General features: G+C 40.7%; 1 protein-coding gene across 5 annotated transcripts in view; it reads left to right on the top strand.

Moving 5' to 3' along the window:
• Positions 1-25022, top strand: part of LOC111243197 (uncharacterized) — a 144160-nt gene that overhangs the window by 108799 nt on the left and 10339 nt on the right. The window contains exons 1-6 of one of the 5 annotated variants that reach the window (XM_086977493.1): positions 2003-2017; positions 2951-3058; positions 9325-9543; positions 12863-12937; positions 15067-15203; positions 19342-19636. In XM_086977493.1, coding sequence (XP_086833619.1) covers positions 9422-9543; positions 12863-12937; positions 15067-15203; positions 19342-19636 — 629 coding nt within the window. In that variant the 5' untranslated portion in view covers positions 2003-2017; positions 2951-3058; positions 9325-9421. Of the gene's footprint in view, positions 1-2002; positions 2018-2950; positions 3059-7833; positions 7933-8308; positions 9105-9324; positions 9544-12862; positions 12938-15066; positions 15204-19341; positions 19637-25022 lie in introns of those variants that run through there. The other 4 variants (XM_086977492.1, XM_022788399.2, XM_086977494.1 and 1 more) reach the window with 4 other exon arrangements.

Raw genomic sequence — 25022 nt, 5'->3', positions numbered from 1 at the left:
ATATCGGTGACTGTTCCTAGGCGAACTCAATCAAATGTACAATACTAGTAAAGTCTGGTGCTTCACAACTTATTCCCCTGACATTGGAGTCTGGAATCCTCAGCAGCGTTTTCGAATTTTCTGAAATCGTTCGCATGCTGAAAATAAGCATATCCGTCTTTTTGAGACAGGCCTCCCCACCTGGTAACCCACTGAACTTAAATATGTATTAAAAAACGAAAACGATTCATATAAAGCTGCAATTTTTTATTCCGCATTGCTCAACATAAAGGCGGAGGTCGTCTTCGTATGTGTATAGATACGATTTACTCGGGTTTATGCGCTGCTTGGGAATTGAAATTCAAGTTAGATGGAGGACAACTTGTACACAGGGCCTCTCAGTCGCAATCCACGGGAAACATGTACTTGTTCCTGGCTGTACGGCTTCAAGAAAAAGCATTATTTCAATGCTCGAGCTCGGAAGCCCAAAACAAGCCTCAAATCTGTTCTAGGTTTGAGCCTTTCTTAGCTTTACCTGAAGGTGATCGGCCGCTGTTTTGCTTCGATTTTAGACGTGTCCATGTTAAGCACACAGTAGACAGGATTTCTCTCCGTATAGAGTAATCATACCATTTTAAAAAGGGTTGTGACCCAATGACGCGCTCTCACCAATTTACCAGATACGTTAAACTCTTTTTTATTACAGATTGTCATGTTTAGTTACCGTACAGGTGGTATCGCATGCCACGGGCACGCTATCTTCAACCTTGGGTCAATTTTTCTGACGGCGGATTGTTCATGCCGTGATGACAAACTTACTGTTAAGACACGAAAACTTACCCCATTTTTTAGCTTTAATTGATAAAGCGGTCCTACGCACTGAAATGTGTGACAAAAAGCACTGGACGGTGCAGGTCTGCATTTTGGAAAAAAAATCCGCATACCTTTCTGATTGTTATATTTGAAGATCGAAAGAAGAAAGCCGTACTAAATAGCCACATCATTTCGTCATTATCGCACTGCTTTAAGTTTACAGTCAACAAGAACATACAGAGCTTCTTTTGATTCATTATGTAGTCGTACAATCAGTGCTAAAAATAAAGAGTTCTCTTTCTCGAAAAAAAAACAGGACAGCTATGTGTGCTTGGCCTTGTACCATGCCAACGTCCTTGAAGTCTTGAAGCAAATAGTTGGAGGTGGCATTATGTAGGATCTATGTACTTTTCCGTTTGTGGAAACTAGCCTAAACAGACGTACATGTAGCACCGATCGCGGTACTTTCGGGAAGCACATATATCCGTTCTTAAACGGATGACTCGAAGGGTGTGCCGGTAAATGGAAGCAATGAAATTGTACGGAACAAATAGGGTTAAGCGTGTATGAATTTCCTAGCAGGTAGTTTATAGAAGCAGCTAAAAAGGCTTCGTGAGTTAAGCTGATTTTCGCTTTCAAACCCAAACAAGTCTGTAATCGAATTTGTACAACGAGCACTTGTTAAGTAAGAGAGACACCAGGTCAACTAGAGGTACTATATATTGATATCCATGTTCAGGTACGCCATGTCTTTGTAACTAAAATCTCGTGTTTGGACCTTTAAGCGCATCGATAGCTCCACGCCTGGCGGCATACATATTGGTAAAGCAAAATTTTAGAACTGAGTGCTTAGCAAGAGCGCTTGATAGCGTTCTTAGCGTACAACGCTTTGCAAGTGAATTTCTAATGGCTTCTGGCGTGCCATACTTAGTTCAAAGATCGACCTGTCTGGCGAGCGATGAAGGCTATTCACCGTACGGTACCATATGAACAGCATACGTCTATGGGCTGGTGAGAATCGGCTGGGATGCTTTTGTTCCGCAGCATGCTGTGGTCGCATTTCACGTTACGATACTGTACTTTGAAACGGAACATGATGTTCTGTAAACGAAGTCCACTAATAAAACGTCTATGCTACTGACCTTCACGACTCTAGGAAGCTTGACGAAGTGTGCGTTCCGTGCAGGAAGGAGGATAGTTAAGGCTGGCGCTTTCGGTCGAGCGTGTAAGTGTCGTGTGCATCTACGTACACACGTGTGCAAATGATTATTTAATTAGAAATGGTAAAAAGTCACAACTATGTTTACGCAACTATATTACGAAGGTAAGTCGGAATTAAATCGATCGAAATTGATAGATATTATTTGTAAGTTGCACCTAACATTTCGATGAATTTTTTCGTATGTAAAACTTATTTATTCTACGTATTTGGATGAGCCAATCACATAAGTTACAGTTTTAGTTCAATGCTAGAACAAGCTATGTCGAGGCATCCTTTTTTTAGTCGTATTAGCAACAGCGGAAGAGTCATTATTGAAGAAGCCTTTAATGGTGTGTACCGAAAGGCGTCGATACGACCTTGCTTAGGGTCATTTTTTATATTGAACAATATCGTTCAACTGCATTTCATGCATAGTAATTTAACAAATTTAAGTCTCAGCCCCTAGCCGGTCATACAACGTTGCTCCAAAGCGTATTCTTCGCAATTTGTCTCTTCATACCTGTATGAGTTCACTGTTTTGTTGAAAGACGTATGGCCTACCATTTAACGCAGTAACCATCGACAGAATCAGCAAAGGTTTTAGAAGATCCTATATAAACCTGTTTGTTGACGAGTACATCTTCCTAAAAGAAGCCTAACGGCATAATATTAGAATGTGAGCACTGGCTTAGAATTTGATCTTACCCACAAATAGGCATATCTTCTAGATCGATTCGCTCCTATCGAAGAGCTTTGTATTTTTGGTATTTCAATGTTTCCTAAAGGTCGAAGGTGGTCTGGCGCATGAGGGAAACTCAGCGGCAAGTAGCGTCAACTAGGCAGTCTTTCAAGGGCTTCTGGCTGGCTTGCATATTAAACAGCTAACGTTCTTGTAGCGGGTTTCGTGTAGTCTTTCTCATTCTGATATATCGAATTCTGCTTTTGGTCCCTCAGCAGTCGCGAATCTACAGGCAGCTACAGTCTATTTCATCCCTGAGGAAATTCCATCCGATATGAAAACGTTACGCAACAGCTGATATCCGGTCATATTTTGGAGGCCAGCAGGTAAGCTCTGTCATAAAAAAAATGCGTGGTTTTATTTTAAAATAGACTTCTTCTGAATACTTGGAACAATGAATGAGATTATACTAGCTACGACGAACAGCCCACCACTTAATTTTAGCTTAACTATTAAATACGTTCCATTTAATTCTAGACACCGGCACATGGGTATGGTTAGACCTATGTCAAAATCCAAAAGCAATACTAATTTTCGTATTATAATTCCAGTTATATTTATAGGGGCAGTCGTTTAAAGTTATCTTATAATTATTAAGGATATGCACCCATTTGTATGATAATCTTGAGGCGTCTGGAAAAAAAACACACACTTTCGAAAAATCGGCTGGGTGATCATTCGCAAACGTTTGGAAGTCGAAAGTCTGGGTTGTTTATATTAATCGCAAATAATCTTTAACAAAAGCTTGAAATTTTACATTGGCACTATATAGCCACAAGCTTTTAATGGCATCTATTTATGTTACATAAAGCACCAGTCCGAAAGGTGCTTCTTAACCTAAACAAATAACTGTATACCTTCGTTTGCGGCGGAAATCATCGCAAAGGTCTCATTCCATATGGTTAGCTGGATGTCGATGTAACGTTACCAATATTATCGAAGCCAATTCAACTTGATTAAGTAATCTATTGCTTGCATAAATAGCGTCCACCTCTGTGAAAGCCCTTAGATCCCTCTTTTACAATATAGGGCCACCCAACTGGTACTCTGCGGCTTTTCGGAGGACGGTCGGTGTAATTAAAAATGACACATTTTTTTCTATTTACCGAGGTCAGAGCCTATAAAAGGTATTAAGATCTTATTTTGGCACCGAGATCATGCAAGTTCATCGGTAAGCCTATTCATAATGCGGCTACAATAAAAAGGCTACAGCTGTATGACTTGCTCCCCCATCTATGGATTTATTATAAACTAAATATACAACCCTTGCTCGATTTGATCCAAAAAATCAAGTATGTAATTAAGCACATATTTAAACAAACAAACGTATTACTAGGTGTTTTAAAAAATCACCAATTATTGAAAACCTTAAAACCTCATACTCTTGCAACCCCCACAGCAATGCGTTCTACGGTACATATTTTCCGTCGAGGGTGGGACGCTACGAATCCCGAGCAAGCTGACTATCTTAAGTGGCAACAAAGGTAAAATTTGTAGAACCGACGCTACTTTCTAACTCTTTCAGTTTTTCTACCAGAAATCAACGGAATGACTGTCTTTCCTTTTTAAGTGCCGGCGGACCTTGTGGCGAAGCCGTCCTGCGACTCTTTTTCCCCGCTTCAGATAATTTGTCGACCTGAAATCGAACCGGATGGCAAGGCTCTGATTTCTCCATAGTACGACTGCTTTGCTTCGCCCCCTCTTAAGGACCTTTACGGACACCCCTCTTTGATCAGAAACTAAACGCGTTCCATCTTTCCGATCTCTCTCTTTAAATGAAAAGTGATTACCCTTTTCTAGTGCCGGTACACTGCTTCTCTTATTTTCTGGTTTGCTCACTGCGCCGTTTTCCCCATTAAACCTTCAAGATGACTCACATTTCTCAAAAGAGAGAACGATGATGGCGGCTAATTTTAGGTTGGTCTTGCTAGAGACATAAATTCGGGAATGGCGTACCGAGACAATGGCAGAAAATAAAAGAGAGAGAAAGACAAAGACGTCGCTGTCTTACATTGCCAAACCTTCTTTGATCTTCGCCAGGATAGAGGAAACTATGTTTTAGAGCATTATCATCATTTTTCTATCCTAACCGGGCCCATTCAATGCGCTAATAACGTGCGGCATTTGAAAACGTTACTTTATCTAGACGTTTTTAGATTCACGGACAGATATTATCCACTTATGTGGATCTAAATATATATTTTATTTTTGTGCGGCTAGCGTTGTTTCAGACATTTACAGCATCTAACATATAATTTAAAAGACGTTCTGACTGAAATTACTGTCTTAATTAAAAATGACTGGCAAGCCTTATAATCCAGTGTATTGCAGCCCGTTTGTAAAACAAGTTCCAGGCTGCGGATCTAGTATTATTAATAAAAATGTACATATAATAATAGTGACAATGGTCACTCGACGCTGCAAAGACGATTAGCTAAAAATCATATGCTCCCATACAAGTGGTCCGTTATGCGGATGCAGGCAGAGTAGGCCACTGATTACTCTTACGACTAAACTTGTCATGATTAAACTAACTTAGGACATTTCTTCATTGCAAGACGGACAATGCCACGCTACATGAAGAGTGCTAATCACAGGGATACTTGGCATTTTATTGAGAGAAGACGATGGGATCTTTGGATTTATCATTGTGAACCTTGCAAGCCGTTGCTCGAAAATGCAATGGAACTTTTGATTATGGCGTAAATTTTCGCCATGTTGAAATAAAGCGAGAAGCCAACTCAGTCGAACACATTTAACTATGAATGACATTCTGGGTTTATTTTTGTCGATATTTTCACATCGTAAATACGATCTGTGAACACAAAAAAAAGTAGCAAACACAAAAATAAGCACAATGGCCAGTTAGCTAAATTGAAGCAGAGGCCCAGTTCTAGACAAATGGTTTCTCACGAAATTAAGGTACCTTTTTGTACATTTGATTATAGTTTAAAAGGCTGCTACCTCTGTTCGGTTGTACACTTCTGTATTCTTTGCTACTGAACGTATGCGGGATTGGTTTAGGCCGATTCAGCTGGTACGAGTAATGGGAGAAAAAGCCATAGGGAACATTGCCACAGATCCATTGGTCCGACCTTGTGCAAGGTAACACAAACAATATTCGTTCATGAATCCAAGGAAAACGTCGAATATTTCGCATAGCCTGGATCTAAGCTAAAACCATTCTGCAGCATTACAACCGCCCTGCCGTAGACGCGCCATAATAGAAATATGGACGTCTAACAAACAGGTAATTCTATTTTCTATGTCGGCATAATCGCTTCTCGTTAATAAGCCGTTTCATTTTGTTCCTTATATTTAAGAAAAACAGGCAATGTTAAGGCTCGCCCGTTCTAAACACCATTTGAAATCTAATAGTCAAGGCATAGTTGATCAAGCGTATACTTGAACCCTGTACAACTGCAATCAGGGTCGTATCAACGATACTCGAAAGATGGTTATTTATCTATTTCTACATGTTCTTACCGGAAACATCAATCGATCCTTATGTGCGTATCTACTATAGACATGAATGGACAGACAATCTCTAACTTTTATTGCAGTGTTGTGCGTCATTATTTAAATGCATAATTGCAGAATCCCTGTCCACTTTTTCCCGTGTTCCTACTCATGTACGGCTTTTAATCTGAACGCGCGGTTTATGAGCGAGCGTCGTTTATAGCTAGTAAACGATAGGCTGCTAGCAAAAATAACCGCCCCTGGGCATTTGAAGAGACTATATTCGCAATTACTACACTACCAGAAAGCCACCACGACGTGGACAACAAAAACATATCGGGCTCTGCATTCTGTCTCTATGACTCATAGAGCATTGAATTTTTCGGGCCTTATTTTAATTTAAATAGGGAAGTTTTAGGTGTATTGGATAGTATACTAGAATACTATGAACAATATGGTAATGCATATCCGGCCGAATAATAATTGCCCTTTTTGGAATGATAACAAATTAAGGGTTTTGTTGTTATCGCTGAAAAATTCAATACTTGTAATAGTAGCCCCGTATGCTTACGGCTCTCGATTCCAATTAACAGAACAGATAAGTGTACTGTTATAATTTTATTGTAAGAACTACTATAAAGTTGCTTATATGAGCTATTTCGAAAATCCTTTCCAAGTGGGTTTTAAAGGTGCTCAGTGAAAGGTTGCAAAATGTCTTATCCTTTGATCTAAACCTATACCTATACCTAAGTCTATACCTCGTTGTCGCTAGCACTATAGAAATAAATAGAGACCATCACATAAATGCTGTTTAGCGTCGTATCTATTTGTATTTAACAAGTTCACATATCTCTTTTCAGCGCATCCCTAGATAAGGACGCACTATTTTATGCCACAAGGTGCTTATACCCGTAAAGTAAACATAATTCGTGCGCCGTCTTCTATGAGGGCCTAGTGCTGCTTTCATTAGGCCGAAACATTGCAATCACATAAACAGCTAAAATCAATAGTATTCATAGAAAGGGTAATAGGGTACTCTCGTATTGATTTTTTACCTTATAAGCATAAACAGAAACTAAGGCCCAATTTGCTATTTTTTTTTTTTTACCTACGCTAGTACAAATCGATTTGCCATTCGTCGCCTCATGTCCATAAACCCGATGTTTGAATTTGTTCATAAGCGCTTTTCGACATTACGCGTGTCAACAATAGCTAATATGATCTGGTGTCCATGTTTATCACCATCATCCCGGCATTTGCAGTGTATAAATTTGGCTAGTCCGGTTCGTGGACCTGCCCATGCTGCCCGGCGGTAACATTACTGCAGCTGTTGTTCCTTATTTATCAATCAGAATTCTAGCCTAAACGTTTCTTTATTGACTTGCTTTTCCCACCCAAGAGCGACAGTTACTTGGCGGCCTGATACGGTGTCTAATATATTGTACAGTGGCATAGCTATCACCATCAGCCCCGCTCGTGCGTCCAGTATCGTTAGTTCGTATTGTTGAGCAGCACCGTCGCCATACTATAGCCTGCGTAACTCCCTTCCGTGGATCCCTCTCTCGATAGCGAAATCACACCAATAACCGTTCGTCCGTAGTCGTTTCCGTGTCGGTAAGGATTCAACGAGTGTCCAAATGTGCACCATCCCAGCGCGACCCGAGACGCTCCGCCAGCACCCTCCAAAATCGATTACTGCCCATCAAATGGTTGCAACTCACGCTGCATCTTCGGGTCGAGAGTTAGTCGCGCTGCTAACCCGTATCAATGATTATGAATACACCGGCACAAAAAACGGTTCCATGCAACGCTTATTCGTATCTGTACAATCGTGTTATACCGTTACGTTTTGTATTCATGTTCCTTCAATTCGGTAAGAGTAATAAAACAACAGACAGAGGAGCAATGCCGCAAAGATTCACTCGAAAATCAACCGGCCACTTTTAGTTGGACAAAATACTCGATCGAATAACCATGAGACCCCTATACTGACAGCTGAAAGCTGTTAGTATAGGGGTCTCATGGGTCTGGAGATACAAAAGAACAAATGGTATTATGCTGATTCGTACGATGTTTGTTATTATGGTGGTTACCAGTATGGCTGTACGGTTTGTCGATGTATCGTGTAGGCGCATGCTACCCCGATTAACGTTTCGCTGATATGTCGGATCCGGTCTACCGCGCGTAGCGTTCGCCATTGAATCACACGAACTAAGAGTAGGTGTACGGGCCAACAGCAGCTGCTGCTACTCCGGCACCAACGATACTGCGATACATTTGCAGCATCAGAGCGTGCCGGATGCATTTTATCTATCGCCGTATCCGTATGAATGCGCTTGCCGCATTTATCTTTGTCGGGTCGTTATCCGGAACATAATGTTAAATACTGATGCCCAACGTCGATGTTCCCAACTAGATAAATCCCCTCTAATGCAACCAACGACTAGTCATTTTCCCTGACATCTAAAAGAGTTCGATTTCGGGCGCACTTCAGTCACTCGTTTCTGCAAATTCTGTTCCCGCAAGCCAGAACATTGGGCAGTACGTTAGAAAATGACAAGGTAAAAGTTACTGCTGAAAAGTGAGCGACGACAAAAGGAGGACGAAGGACTGGCGCGCGGCTCTAGCGACAGCTGTGACCACAACGACGCTGGAACGTCCGGCTTCAGTCGAACTTTCTTGATGACAATAAGGATGATGACGGTGGCCGTTGGCGATGACAGCCGAGCTCCCGTTTGACGATGGCTATTTTCTTACGTACAGCAACAACAGTTAGTTCGCAAGGTGCGAGGAGAATTGCACGGAACTTCGCACGTGCACGATCAAACACAGTGAAATCGAACGGTGCCCCCCTCTCGCCAGCTATATAAGTTTACAAGAGCGGCGAACACTTCATTCAAGTGCGATCGGAAGGTGCATGGCACTGCTTATCTCGGCAGTTTTTGATGACCAACCTGTTTTTGACAAATTTCACCTGTTATTCTAAAACGTATTTTTAACGTCACTTCACTCGAGCGATTAGTTTGTCCAAGGGCCCGCTCAGACGGGAAGCCGGTGCTAGTGAACCAAACATAAGAGAAGAGCGTTTCTTTCTTCGAAAGTGCCTAACTGAAACACTTATGGCACATTGCAGGTTAACGGGGTAGCAACACGGACAAGCGCAGCTCTGCCAGTGCAACGCTTCAAGGATATCCGGTTGTTGTACTATAGTTCTTGAAAAAGGACAGGAAATGCGACCATTTACCATTTGCCTGCTGTGGGTGCCCTTGTTAGCGACTTATGTACCTACTTCAACGTCAAACGCAGTCGGAAGTACAGTGGCCGCCAGTAAACCTATTTATTTCTCTAGCAGGTAAGGTTCCTGTTCATGCTGACGACCTAGCGAAGTTTCTACTTGCAACTTGTGCCTATTCTCTGTGACAGGTATATAGTTACGGAGATATTTTTGCGTAAACATCGAGGTAGAAGACTGACAATTTTCTTTATTTATTTTAACAGTAGTGCCTCAAAGAAGCAACACCTAACACATCTATTAACTAATAGAATCATTCGTTAAGCAACCGATCTCCTCCTATTAGAAGGTAGATAAAAGCTTGCATTTATAGTATTATCTTTATATTCGTAATTTGTTTGATGAGTGCCGAAATCGTGCTTTATCTAGTCAGAGCTTCCTCTGAACTTTTCGACACTCTGCCCAATCATTTACGAGGAACATGAGAATAATCTGTGCACCTATATCGCACCAATTGGCAGAAATATAGTTCTTATTATAGAAACGAAATAACAAGCGAATTGATCGCTTGTTGTCGATGTCTTGTAGTTATTAAGTGTCCAACAAAAAGTGAAATAAAGAAAAGAGTGTCCGATACAGCGTCAGAACACCATTTGAAACGGTCGTCACAACTCTTAGCTTCTCCAAGGACGTTCGCAATTTGACGCAGTGTCCCAGCTGATGACCACAATTTAAATGGAGGCACACATTGTACATGTGTGAAAGATTCGCTACGAATTTCTGGCTCGTAGGAGACAACTTCTTTTATATTACTTAACAAAGTAACAGTTAGAAAGTACGTGGCGCAATACTTGCGCGAACAGCCTTACTAGACGCTCCCGTTTTACATAAACGTTAGACAAACGATTGAAATTGATCAATGGCCCCGCTCGTGTATTTTCACGTAAAGCAGCTCTGACCTAGAAAAGACGGTCGACTCAAGGCGAGAATTGGGCGCGTGTTGAGCTACATGCGTCACAGTGTAGGCTAGTTCGTGTGCAGTGTCATATACATTTTATTTGGTATTATTAAATTTCGATATCAATAGCCGTAATTTGGTGGGGTTTTTAGGCGAGGAATGACCCCCTACGGTGATGAGTCCGAATGAAACGGTTTCGTTAGTCGTTAATTCCGGCTAATCCTTTGCCGTCTATGAGAACTTATTTTGCAACCAAAGCCTGCGAAGATTTGGCTAACAAGGATCCGATGAAAGCGATGCTTTTCTCCCACTTTCGTGACTCTAACATATATATATTTCAACAAGTTATGGCGATCAGTTTCGAAACTATCCCAAAATGAGCCCAATTTGTGTATTCTCTATAAATGACGTGTAGCTTTGGCATACGTTTGTTTTGATGTAAGTCGACGGTCAGCCGTACGCGGACACGCCAACGTACGTCATGCAATGGGAAAAGAATCAACAGCCTGTGCGTTGGTTGTGTGTGTGTGTGTAATAACAAATTTAGAAAATTGGGTGAATTGTCATTGCCTGCAGTAAATTTGGATATCTGGAGCTTCAGGGATAGACGATCGTTTTTTAACCTCTAATCGTCATTTTACTAAAAATCAAGATTTTTGACCCAATTTGCCAAAAGTATCTCACGATCATCAATATAGAATTTCTATCATCTATTGCTAAATACGGACGGCGATACTGGTCATTTATTATAGCATCGGCATTGCCCCTTCGAGAATACGGTTGCTTATTTCGACGAGTACATTTATATGGCATGCTAGATTACGTCCAATGTGGGACCGCCTTGTGCAGAATACTCAACAAATGGAATCGTGTGCGTATTGTTTTAATTAATTACTTTTTTTTTTTTTTTTTTCCTTAACTACGCGTTCACCTGTCTCTGACGGTGGGCTGAACTAACTGTAGTGTTGTTCGGTTTGGCGGTTCCTTGTACCGGGCTTGGTCCCATCCGATGACCGTAATACTGAACCATGCTAATAGTACCGAGCTGGCCGCAACTATGGTCGCTTGAATCAGATCCTGAAAAATGAACATTGTGAAAAGTTGATCTAGCTAACACTAATATCATTACTCTGACCATTTTTTTAAGTCAGACTTCAAGATCATATATGCGCGACTGGAACAAAGCCTACGTATTTGTCATACCATTTGTACGATTGAAGTACGTATTGGTTCTCAACGTCGTCAAAACGGTATTCTATCTTGATTTATCGTTATAATACAGAATCTCTCGGACAAGCAAGGCATGGACTGCTTTGTATGACAGTTTTCGCTATTTTTTTTTTTCAATGATTTGCGAATTTTCATGGAACCCTTACGTCATACTAGCGTACATTTACTATTATACGGTCGTCCAGAAACTGCCTTGTGTCTAGCTTGCTATAAGACAAAATGGGTTTTCTCTTTGCGAACACGACTCGCGTGAACATACAGAAAATGATTTTTTTTACCTAATTAAATTCTATGAATGCGTAAGATCATAAATCCAACCAATCTGTAAACTAGCGATATGCAAAATCGGGATATTTATATAGTGCTCGAGCTAAAGAGGTCTTTTAACTAATTATGATTATAGTACCTAAAGGGGACGAATTTCCGTTCGATTTCTCATTTTGTCCGTGCTCTTATCTTTTATTTAGTTAATTCTTATTTTGTTTTGCTCAATTCGAAAGCCAAGCACTAGATGCAGTAACAGCCGATAACTAGAACGTAGAAGGAGGAACGTGTCTTATTTAAAATTGTGGTATTAAGACGATATATCAAGTCAAGACTCCCGTATGCGTATTTTTAAACAAACAAGAGATGAATTTCATTCATCTAATTCAAGCTCAGACGAGATAATCAGGCAGCAAATAGATCAGCCGCCAGGTTATTATCATTAGTCCAAGATCGGGGTGTGTTTTTGGCAGTATTTTCGATCATGTGCGCACACAAACTGTGTTAAAGAGTAGTTCAGGGCTCGTTCAGAAAGTTAGCCTCGACTGTATCAAGATACTAGACAAGGTGTACGTAGTTATAACTAGTTAACAAATCGACGACCGTGCGCCAGGTACTTAGAAGTTAGGCCCTCGACGTTCAAAACTGCAATTCAGTCTACTTTAGTCAAGTTAGTAGCTTTGTTTATACTGAATAATTATTTACTCCTAGCCTTGCCTTGCCTTTGACAGAAGTCTCATCAAAAGAACAACGTACCGCAAACGAGTACAACAACAAGTGAAGAGTACTCATCAGCGCCCGGTAATTAGTACTCAGCAATGCGTCTGGTTTACAACTTATGTAGTCGGCCGGACATGAAGCAGCGAGCCTCTGGCTCAAAAAGATTAGCTTCGTAAATTTAGTTCACATTCTGATTTCGCAATAATATATTAAGTTAAAAATATATAAGATGACAAATAATCACAATAATAGTTTACTTACTTTCAGCAATGCTACCATCGTTCGGTCGAAGTTACCCAACATTAACAAACGCCGTTGCGGAACTCGCTTCTTCGAATTGAGGTAATGCGTCGGGCTGATTGGGTTCGTGGCAAGGTTATGGGGACTTGCTAGATCAATGAGAACGAGACGAAAGCTCTTCTAGTAATCAGTAGTTGGTAAATCATCACTACAGCCGAACTGTTTCAACTAGCCTGACAGAACTTCACGATGTTTCCTTCATTATTACTTGAATACCTTTAGCTTTGTATACGAGCCCCAGCTGTATTTGATTGTTGCCAACAAGCATTTCTGCTTGGTCATAAATGATTTGCATCCATGTTTTTTTTTTTATTTTTCCGTAGAATCATCACATTCTCATAAAGTTCATCATATGTATATGTATGTATGTATGTATGAAATTTCGCGCGTATTAATGTTTATTTAGGTACGAAAATAGTTTATTACAAGGGCCCAGCGAATGTTTAGTGTCGCTAAACTTGCTTGTCTGAAGTATCTGATAGATCCGACATGAACTATGCAATTGATCTTTACTGATACTTACCATCCTCATGTCTTTGCTTTGAGAAAGTTACCAGTTGTTTGGGGGAAGTTCGAGTTTTCGAAACGGAGTTTCGACATCTTAATATGCATCAATCCCTAGTATAAAGCGGATATAGTTCGCAGCCTTACTGGCCAACACTTAAAGCTAACGACTGAAAATTATGGCCCTTAAGACGTATCACTACTTCTAACGCCTGACTGGCAAGATTTGCCAGTCAGGCGTGTCAGAAGACGCTCTGGCAACTTATTAAATGATGGCTATTATGACTGTGTGTGCATAACTTTTTTTTATCGCACGTATACACCCTGCGCAGGTAAGAAGTTTGCCTGACTCAGGAACTTGTCTTGGTGGCGCGACACTAGCAAGAGGTTGAAAGGAAAATCTACTTTAAACGTGAACGGCATCAATTCAAGTAAAATTAATTGAAATAGCAGGAACGCTGCCGATTGGCTGTTATCTAGCGCGGATGTGTTTTAGAAGAAAATACGTTTCCAGTCGGATGACGATAAGAACTTACGAAAATATCTGACGGCAAACGCCAGAGCAGATCTATGAAAGGCATTCGAAGAAAATACGCGATGATATTGCATCACACCCTATAGAACAAGTAGATGGGACACATCTATCGATTTATTCTTTATGGCATCTGGTAGCATGTGCAGCTCGCTAACGAAATTTCAAAAATATCCTCTGAAATATGATCGAAACTGGGCCTATTTCCTGCTAGGTTTGAGTATCCCATAAAAAGAGGCTTCTTCTGTCCCATAAACTAAACCTGGTAGAGAATGTGATGCCATCATCTATCCATAAGACATTAGGGTCTCTTCAAAGCCAACAGGACTTGCTCAATACCCGGTACGGTTTAAACAAAGCTAGACATGTCGTTCACTGATACGAGATTCTGTATTTCGTCTATCGCAGAACAATCCTGTGAAAGCAATGTAGCGTGTGCAAGCGAATAGATCTCTAGCACTGGAAATTACTACTCCGCCGAAACGTCACCCATACAATACGTGACATGTGGATGATATATACGTTGACGCCGAAGTTTGAAACAATCCAACACACCACCGTGCACGCTGATAAATATAAATACAGTATTTTTTACAATAGTTTCTCTTTGATATCACTGTAGCTCTAAATGCGGTCGTAAAACTATAATGATTATGAGACATGAAACGAACATGATCGTACACATCGTAGCTTTTTTTTTTTTTTTTTTTTGCATTATTTGAGGCCTAATACTCTTTTCAGCCAAGCTGACCCAATACATACTTATTTTACTAGGTTTGTATAGCCTAAATATAAGTCTATAAACTAGTTCCTATAGCGCTAACGGAATGTAGAAGGAAGAAATGTGCAAAGCGACCCTTTCTAGCGAAGAATCCACTTGTCTAGATTATATCTATACGTAGTTACTTTAGTGAAAATATGTCTTATTTCAAGCAAAAACTAAGATGTGTCAATAATACAGTAAGCAATCTACTTTTATTGGTAATTCTGCTTAGCTGCCAAGTCCCTTATGTTTTAGATGGTAATGCGGGTAGGATCTTTTTAAGGAACACTATGAACGGCTGTTCTATATTTTTAACTATCTAAATTATTACGTTCCACATAAAACGTAATTTACACCTTTATTCATATACAGGTCAACATTAGCACCGATTATAGTTCCGAAAAACGTGACAACGAAGGTGGTAAACAATGAAACCATATACGAGCATGTATACGCCGATGACGTTCAGGGCAAGCAAAAGTTTGGAGTACGGCAGGCTTTGCATAGGGGTAAGTGTAACAGCTAGTTTCCCTAAATAGTTAATGACAGAATATAGGGTTTTTCCAATGGATAAATCAATGGCGCGTTGTCTGTGACGATCACTGATTCATTCCGCAGCGCGCACGCCCCCATATCTACCGTCGTCACGTGCGAAACGAGATTTGTACCTCATAGTGTCGAAGCTTAACTTAACAAATATTCTATAGAATTGAAAGGTTTCGGGCTGTATATTTATAAACGTAGTGGCGTTTTAAATTAGAAAAATTTTCGGAATTTTAGGTGTATCCGGTTTCTCATCGTCTACTCACTATCGAATTAATGAATTTTCCTATCGTTATTCAAAGGACAGCAGGAAAACGTCACAAACGAATCTGCTAAATCTTCTGGAAATTCAGCATCACTTTGATGGAATCAGGATTGCTTCAGAACTCAGAGACATAACAATCTAAGTACAATGTCAAAGCTCCATGATGGCGCTGTGGTAACGCGGTTGCCTACTAAACCTAGATACATAGTAGGTGGCGTAGGTTGAAAGCCGGACATGGGTGGGCGCACGATTCGTGACATACCGAGGGCCAGCCGTTTGAAGTGATGCTTAGGTGAGACAGATCGGGCGTACAAATTCGAAACGAGCATTTAGATAAAAGCTTACAAAAATAGAAATATGCTCAAGCGCCGGTTGTATGAATTCTGCTACACCTAACTGCAGTAGAGTTTCCACTATAGCTTCAGGTGATATGCTTCAGGGGAAAGCCGGAATCGCTAGTTTAGTTGCGACTGGTCCCACTTCAGATATAAAGCAACTCTCGTGTCCAGTAGCGGACGTAAATCTCGAAGTTTTTGCGTTTGACGCCACTACGTGGTATTCGCTATAATTTGTCACTATGAATGCTTGCCTAGCCGTATTTGGGTCGTGCTATTTATTATCTAGGGCATATAGAAAGTGGTCCAGTTTATTAATTCTCTATTTGGGGTAATGAGAAACGAGTGGTAGTCTCAGATCCATAATTCATTTTTACGAACGCACTAGTTTGTTTTCTCGAGGTGACCTGTGATACCATTTGATGGAGTTTACGAAAACCTATATGAAGACCAGAGGTCAATTACTAGTTTTGTGGCATTGCTAACATAACAATGTCCGTGTTTAAGAAATTATGCATTTTACGAGCCGAACCTATCTACCTACCCAAGTGGAACTAGCAGTTGCTTGCCGTGATGTAACTGTAAAATAGACATTATAGAGACGCGTATTGTTCGATATTTCAAAACAGGTATGGCACCGTAAAGAAACTATCAGATACTGCTCTATCAGGAGAGGTGCTGTTTAACCTCCCTACGCGTTTTTTTTTTTTTCATTCTCCATATTCTGCATATCGTTTTGGTTTTCCAAACTCAGAACAGGCGTCATTTACCTATTGCGGTAAAATGTGGATCGAAAGCATTAAAACGTGATTTAACCCACTTGATATGGGAGACTGTCAATGAGGTAGACGCCTTTCTTGAACACCTTGTTCCTCATGGACCCTCAGAAGCCGTCTTAACATATAGCTCTTTAGGTAGAATTTTAAGCACCTCGAAAAATGCTTATTCGGGCTAATGATATGTTCCGAAATATCTGACATTTACTAATCGCGATGACTGCGAATTCGGCCTAAAGTCATTGTTAACATCGTGTTTGTTATACGCCAATAGATCTAATTATTTATCCTTCAGCTGAATGACTTTGTTTTTATTGCGTTCCCTAACGCCATTTCGTTTTCGAACCTAATACCACTTCGTTGTCACTAGTGAAACTAGAAACGGTGGAGCTGATGGTAAGCATACAGCAGCGAGGCTGGGAATCGTTTGCCCCAGTATAGACCAGTGTCGTAAAGCCTTCCCTTCGCCGCCGATCTCGCGTCGAACGCATCTTCAGAATAACACCGACGAATGCGGTTGAATGCAGCTCGAAGTGCCGGTCATTTAAGAATGCTGCACATCCTAATTATGTTACCAGTGAAACCTATATAATTTATGATCCATCTTATGATCCCCATATGATATGGTCCATTTTATGATACCCATGTAACGGGAATAAGTGGTTCAACCAGGTTAATGGCAATTTCTGATTAGTTGTTCCTCATAGTGTGCGAGCGCCTAAATGTACACAAGCTGTGAACAATTTCTCCATTACTTATTTTCAAACCCTATTCGCTTGCCGTTTTCAACCGTCTCTGTCGCAGATTCCGTAACGCATCGCAACAGATGCTAGTTGACAACGCGCAACGTCATCACGCGCACCGAAATGCCATCTTCATTTAAAGGTGTTATAACGTAATAGTAGTTCTGAAGGGAGAATGTAGAGACTTTGGTCGCTGCTGTTGGCGAAGTCTTCGCTATCGTTTGTATGGACGAACAGCAAAACGGTTAGGAGGCCAGGGGCAGCAGAAGGAGGCCTGCTTTCTAAAACGTGCACTGCCGAGAACAAAGGAAAGGCACTCTGTCATCGCTCTAAGTAGTGTCGCGGTGGCTACACATAGAGCTACGATGGCTATCATAGCCATTTTCGCCGTTACACACCGTTGGAACCATCGATATGGCAGGCGTGCCTGTCGCCCCACCCGGCGTCTTGCCGAGCAGATTACGATAACTGCTCGCGTCTCGCTACATTGATCTTCGTCCGTCATATTTTTTCAGGGGAAATTGGATGGAAGACATCCCTAAATAAAGAGACAGGTATACAGGATAAGCTAATCACAGGAACTTCTTCCCTCGTTGTGCGAATCTACCGACTGTGTCCTGATCGTTGCCGCTCGCAAGCGTAATATGCAACGGAGCCAGGCTAGCGAATATAGAAAGCGTTCGCTGATGGAATGATAGTTCATGTCTAACAAACTATTTTATGATGACCAAATCATAGTAAGCGAATCTTGGTTACACTTTAAAATTTTTAATTTAAAGTTTAAAAATTAGATTATAGCCTAGATCTGGATTGAAAAGTTCATATATGCCAAAATATAATTTTCGATTGCTTTTTTATGATCGGTGAACGGAAGTAAAGGTGCACGTTACAGTACAATGGTAGTTAGTTTATGATGGCGCCTTGGACAGGCTATGTCAGCCGACGGTCGGCATTGAGCTTACGATTTATCTGCGTGCTCTAATCCACGAAATAGTTCTATAGCTGATCTGATCCATCTGAATTAACCGCATCACAACTAACGACCGTTTCTAAACATACGGGAAACTATTCGAACCCCAACTGTCCCGGTACTAGCCGACGTTGATGACAGCTTACGGACAAATGTAGTAGAAAATAACCGAACTTGGACAAATCATATTTCCATTGTAATATCCCACTGCTATAAACCTTAACTTTTCCCTCCCTCGATAATTTCAACCATCTTGGATGTTACTTCGTCACCGTATTACATAAAGCAAGCGTCACGTCCGGTGAGGCTATACGGTTTATTGGACGCGAGGCGAAAAGGAGGCCCAGTTCTGTTATGCCCGAGGGTTATTGTAGCGTGTCTGTTGGAGGGAAACAGCTGCCCTATACCAGGCGTCAGGTGTGTACGGGGTACAGGGTGCCAGGTGTGCCCCATCAGGATAACCGATAACAACCGGTTTGTTCCGGTTGCCCAATAAATTACCACTGGGTCGTAGTCTCTACTAATGATTCACTCGAACCTTATAAAAGGCATGCGTTTAAACGTTTGGGTATGTAACCCACCATCGCGAAGGCAGTCTGGGCTAAAAAGACCCTGACAGTAAACCCTTATGCATCGGTCAACTCAACAAGTGTACATATGAGTAGCTTGTAGGCTATGAAACAACCGCTACGAAATGCGAAGACTATGAAATACGGTGATGCATATATATTTATGAGTTTTGGGCATTTGGTGTATTTGTAACAATTCGTTTCAGAGAGCTTTCAGTTTTATGTACAAGCATTACATGCTCTCGTACCTGTATCGCAACATTGTCTGTGGCATTGGAACCGTCCAAAATTTGTAATTTCGAGAGTGTTGGCGTTTTTAGCTATTATATATATATATATATATTTAACAAAATATAAAAAATCATTATTTATGTTCCTCAACATGTTTTGTATCATTTGTTAGCAATTATGCCTTGTTCTAACTCATTCCCTGTTTTATATTTCAGGCGCCGCTGCGATGAGCGCTCTGTTAAATACCGTTTCAGGGGGCCTGGCGGCCGTCGGCGGAGGCTTTCTGCTATATGCAACGATGGTTGGACTGTTTGGCGAAAACTTCTATAACAACTTTTCTGGCTTGCCTCTGTATGGCGCACCCGGTGGTCCTACTAGTGGTTTTACACGACAAACTTTTCCTTCATCTGTTGTTCAAGAGCCAGCCAGCTTAATCCAGGACCTGGTAGCACAGGGCTCGTCTCAAACCTCTACCTATACACCACCAGGATACCCGCCCGTTCAAAAAAGGTAAGCCAAACATCCACCATTGAGCTGAAAGGACACGAGGTATTATGATCTTCTGATGTTACAGGCAGCCATATCTACCTATAGTCGTCGTAATAAGTTGGTGTGGTCAACAAGTGAAAACTTAAAGTCATGAAATGCTGTTTGGAACTTTTGATCTGCTAATTACCAGCTTCTTTGAATACTGCGACATTAGTAACTTTGTGTAGATCATAATAGAGATAATATTACCCCTGGACACACCCGCGCGATGCGCATCAAAATGCCTGAAGGACAAGTTTGTGTAAAAACGCCGCTTTAAAAATGCAGATTGCACAGGTGCTGAATGCTACCACTGGTTTAACCAATATTGGCAAAAAATGTACCCAACCAATTAAATAGAATCTTTGCGATGCAGAATGCGGCCATGATAAACTGGACGGTGTTAAATCACTCGCTGACGCCCATTGAGTTTGAGACGGCCCACAGAAACAATCCTCGACAATATAAATTCCAAATATATATCCCACGGAAGCGAGGTATATCGTTTATGTAACTCCCAAATCGGGATCATCGTATGTTCGGCATTTGTTTTCAAAGGAGAAGACCATAAGTGTTTATTCAACTCGGAGGAAGAACGTAGTGACATAGTGAAGATACTGTCAATAGAGAGATTCTTAATTTCATATATCATAAGACGAGGATAACGCTTTGATTAATTGGACGGGTTCTGAATATGAACAGATGGATACTAATTGTCTGTGATCACAGCAGTGATCCTGTAAGTTCCCAACTGGTGTGTTACCTTTTTTCAGCAATTTTTTTTACTTTAAGTTGAAAAGGTAAGCATATAGCAAGTAAAATAATGAAAAAAAAATATTATATATATGCCGTAAAGTCATCTTCAACAATTTTATCTCTCACAGCACATTGACACGCAAGCAAGCGTACCTAACTAGTGTGGCTTCATGCTTTATTCGTTCAACTCGGTATACCTAACTTTATGTTCCATTGTAAAAATAACAAACCTGACAAAAAAATTACTCAAACGCGTATCAAAACAGCAATAGCACCTATGAAAAACTTCTGCGTACCACTAACAAACCACTTTGCAATTTCCAGTTTTACGTTTTGATGCTTTTCAATGTTTAACCACTGTCCGTTCCTAGACGCCGCCTGACATTACACGAGCAATAGGCGAATAATAAGCACACGCTTTGCGTCACAGTTAGGTCAATGCGTCACGGAAACAGAGGCAAAATTTTATTAGGTCGATGCAGCTTTCTCGAACTCATCCTAAAACGTGTCACAAGCGGGATAGTTAATTATCGATCGGCATTAAATCGTGTTATTATCTCTGAATACGCATTTCATCGCTCGTATATATTCCAGGAATCGTAGGAAATGCGGTAGGCCGTTAGCGGGATTAAAAGCACTTGAGAGATTTTACTCCCCGCCAGACCACCCTAACTTAAGCAGAGATTGCCTAGGTAATCCTCAGTTACGTGTCTCGGGCTTCTTCTTTACAACTAAAACCGGTGCCCGATCATCATCACACCCCAGCATACTCTCGCATGATTACAGCAAGTTTCTGAAGCGATTTGGACCCGCGTGTCGGTTTTTCCCACTGAAAGTGTGTTATCAGCTATCCGAAACATAAAAACGGAAGAAGTATATTTGGACCTTCACGATCTATAGACCTGAAGCTGACTATAAAAGGTTGAGGTCGTTCCGAAAATACAGCAAGTTATTATGTGCCAGTTATTTATGCAAATTTTCCAAGCCTATCATAGACTTTGTCTGCTCCTTCAGCTAAACAGGCCTTTTGTCGAATTTGCATGTTTTCGACGCCTGTGGTGCTGCCAGTGCTTGGTGAGGCCAGCGTCATATCGGTGCGGTTATTGACTTTTTTTTGACTTGAAACAAATACTAATAGATGATAAATTACTGTCCACTGATCTATAACAGTGAGCTGTATGTCAGTTTCAAAAATACAGATGGAAATGCGGGCATTGTAAATTATCTTAACGAGCGTCATAAGGTTGTTCGAACACATAAGTAATAGTCGCAATTCTATCTAGTTGCAAATCAATGCCCCTTGATTCTATCTAAGCTTGATGGGAGGCTCGCAAAAGCACAGGATACCAAACGCTACTAACAATTGATGAACCTTACAGAAAAGTGTAAAAATTCGCCAGGCCCATTTTATTGACTCGGCCTAATATCGAATAGTTGTAATTGTAGTCATTTGTTGCATCAGCATGGGTCGATTGTACCAAATTACAGGTGGCCATCAAACCTGAGCACTACGTACGCTTGCTTTCCTGCGTACGAGTACCTATCATGCGTCTTTTGATGTGTCTTTCTTGTATGTAAACTTACCTTGCTAACAATGATAAGTACGGTAGTTATTCGATTCTCTCGTAGTGCGCGTAGCTAAAAAAGCAAGTAAATTTCTAGTTTCATTGGGTCTCTCCATTGCATATCTCGCCATTATAGGATCCCCCTATCGTCCTCTATGATTCGGGACCAGTCGATGTTGTTAGTGCTTCTTCGCCTTCAACCCATTCGATAATAGGTTATTTAGATAAAGTATATCATGGTAAACACTCGACATCTGTAAAAAAAAAACAACTGTATCGGCCACAGATCTGAATACCCCTGAGCACAGGTCTTAAGTATGAATTCGCGAAATTTTTCATAGAAAGTCATTATTAGCTTTGGTAGATTATTTGGTATTATTATTTTGTGAGGTTGCGTCGGTATCATGGCTGTGGATCTTAAAAGATCTCTGTGGTCGCATCTGAATCCGATGCACGTAATTTATTCATGAAATTTAGGTGAATTTAAAGAAAATATACGTCGGCCAATTTACTAAGCACACTTATCGTGTAAAATATGTAGAGACTTATAGACACATAAACATGTTCCGAGATACAACTAGAGTAAGAAACAACCCCCAAAAAGAATTCCTGCCACACAGGATATGTAAAACGCACATGACAAGTGTAAAACTTTGCGTTATATCTATTGAATTGTACTGTTTTTTACCATCGCTGTATTTCTACCTGAACTTGACGGAACTGCATACGGTGTATGAAGATAAACCTGGGAATACGTATAAATGTATGAGAAGCCATCCATTTATGGCTCTAGTTTGCATACACTGATAAGCGACTATCTCTGTTAGTGCTTGCAGTTTTCTCAACTGTGTATTTTTTCTATTAAATTAGACTTCCGAGTTCCTGCACTACATATTTCTATTGAAGTCGAATTTTATACTTGCCTAAGTCCGTTCAGGTTGCGTCCTGTCAGGTCGGACACTCGCCTTGAATAGGCAAAAAAATTACCTGAAGGCATAGTTCTTACAAGGCTCTCTTATCCTTTACTTGCGCGATTTGATCTGCCTCTCGGTTGACTTAGAAAAATTCTCTGAGTAACAGAGGGCTTCTCTTAGCCGCGTGTGTTTGAAGGGGTTCCAATACAATCCTAAGTAAACACAGCACACGTCAGTACACACACATATACGCACGATGTCGCTGCAGTCTGTGCGGGCAACTTGTCTAACGTGGAAACGCTTTTGCAAGACTTCAGCATTGTTAAACAAGCAATGAGCGCATGAAGGACGTACATCTACGGAAAGCTAAGAAAACGCCCATGCTTAATTTCAATTACTACTCAATGAGACATCGGCGCTTAGCAGAAACTATCATTGATGAGAGACCATCTTTGACCAAATCAGAGGCGAGTTTTTGGCTTTTTGCAAGTAACAGGTTTTTAGATACGGCTATTAAATATCACTGTGGTCAACTTAATCTTCTTGTCCTGATATTGTTTTTGGCCATTAGAATAAGCGTTACTATAGAAATTGACATAACGTCTAAAATCCGCTCTCTATTCGTGGTCGCCTGCCATAGCTAAAGGGGGCTTATATCTTCGGAGGGAGGCATTTAGGAACATTTAATTAAAACCAATAAATATTGGTCGTCTTGCGTGTCTCAGTCATGGCTCTCGTTTCTGTCCCTAGAATTTGGTCGTCGGTGGAAAAAGCGGCGTTGAATTCATAGTCGATCTGATCAACACCCTCAGCTACACATGCGATAGCTTACGTTACGATAAGGAAATAGGTATAAGGTATTTCCTGGTTTGTTTCGCACCATCTTCATTCTTTAATCGATAACATACCTTTTCCAAGAGATATCTCTATTTTAAAGCAAATGGCAGCTTATCTGCCGCCATGTGTCCCGACAATTTTCGTAGTGGTTCTAAAGGGTTTTCCTGCGTTCTGGTTTGCGTGGTAGGAAATCATCGTGGAAAAACTAACTATGTTGAGAACATGTAAGGAACTTCTTTATGAACTCTAATGTAAACTTATGTACTCCGCTACCACGTAGGTGGACCAGTGACAGGCAGTCAGTTGATATAATGTTCTTCATTCACTTAACCAACGCTCCGAATGTGTGATACCTATTCATTCAACGAAGTGAACGAGAGTTCTATTCCTAGTAACTAATTTAGTTCTATATTTTACAAGTTACGTAAGTTAGTGCCTTGTTCTTAGCAGAATGAAGCCACATACGAACAAGTATGCTTATGCCAATAAACCGGAGCTATTTTACAAATATTTAAAACCCGTAAACAAACCACATGTTCTTCTCCTCGTAGAGAAAGCTTTCGCTTTAGAGTACAGGCCCTATTTTTACATCCTCTAAGTGCTTGTGAAGCATGTGGGCTAATTTTGCCTCGACACATCTTCCCCTGTACGGTAAGACGACATTTTCTTGAAGCCTAAACCTCGTGACTAGAAAGCTAGCTTCGCTACAATCTGACATGTCTCTCTAAAACACTATTAGAATACATTATAATTCTACCATTATTTAAATTTTTTAAAGACCGATAAAAAAAAGATGAAAGGGCCTTTACATTAACATTGATACATTAAACAACTATGACAGTTTACTAGTCAGATACAAACTACTATGACTAAGATTTGTGCTAGTTTGCAGCGTGAATTTTTATCTTATTAATTATGGAGGATTTTTTCTGTACCCGTCCTAGTATAAGAATAATGAAATTAACTAAATCAGACGTCCTACGAATATTCTATGCGGCCGCTCCTTCATGGTGCTTCCTTTCACGTACCATCTACCCAATATACTCGGCTATTGATAGCTAGAAGTAGGTGTGGAAACGAAGATAACAGTAGAATGCGTTAAGCTATAAGTTTAGTCGGCCTACGTGAAAGCGCCATGCATAAGCAGATCATATAAAAACGAAAGGATTGAGGGCAGAACAACGCGCGTGAACATAACCAGCCTGGCGGACGCTTTAGCAATACAGCTCCCAGTGCTGCGGAGGCATTCGGGTGTTGATTCTTGAGGACTTCCATGGATTTCTCCTAAGAGGGATT

Source organism: Varroa destructor, unplaced genomic scaffold, assembly GCF_002443255.2.
Source record: "Varroa destructor unplaced genomic scaffold, Vdes_3.0 BEIS01000001.1, whole genome shotgun sequence".
NCBI classification, from domain to species: domain Eukaryota; kingdom Metazoa; phylum Arthropoda; class Arachnida; order Mesostigmata; family Varroidae; genus Varroa; species Varroa destructor.
Note: the sequence above shows the minus strand (reverse complement) of the source record. Positions and strands in the feature narration are given on the sequence as shown.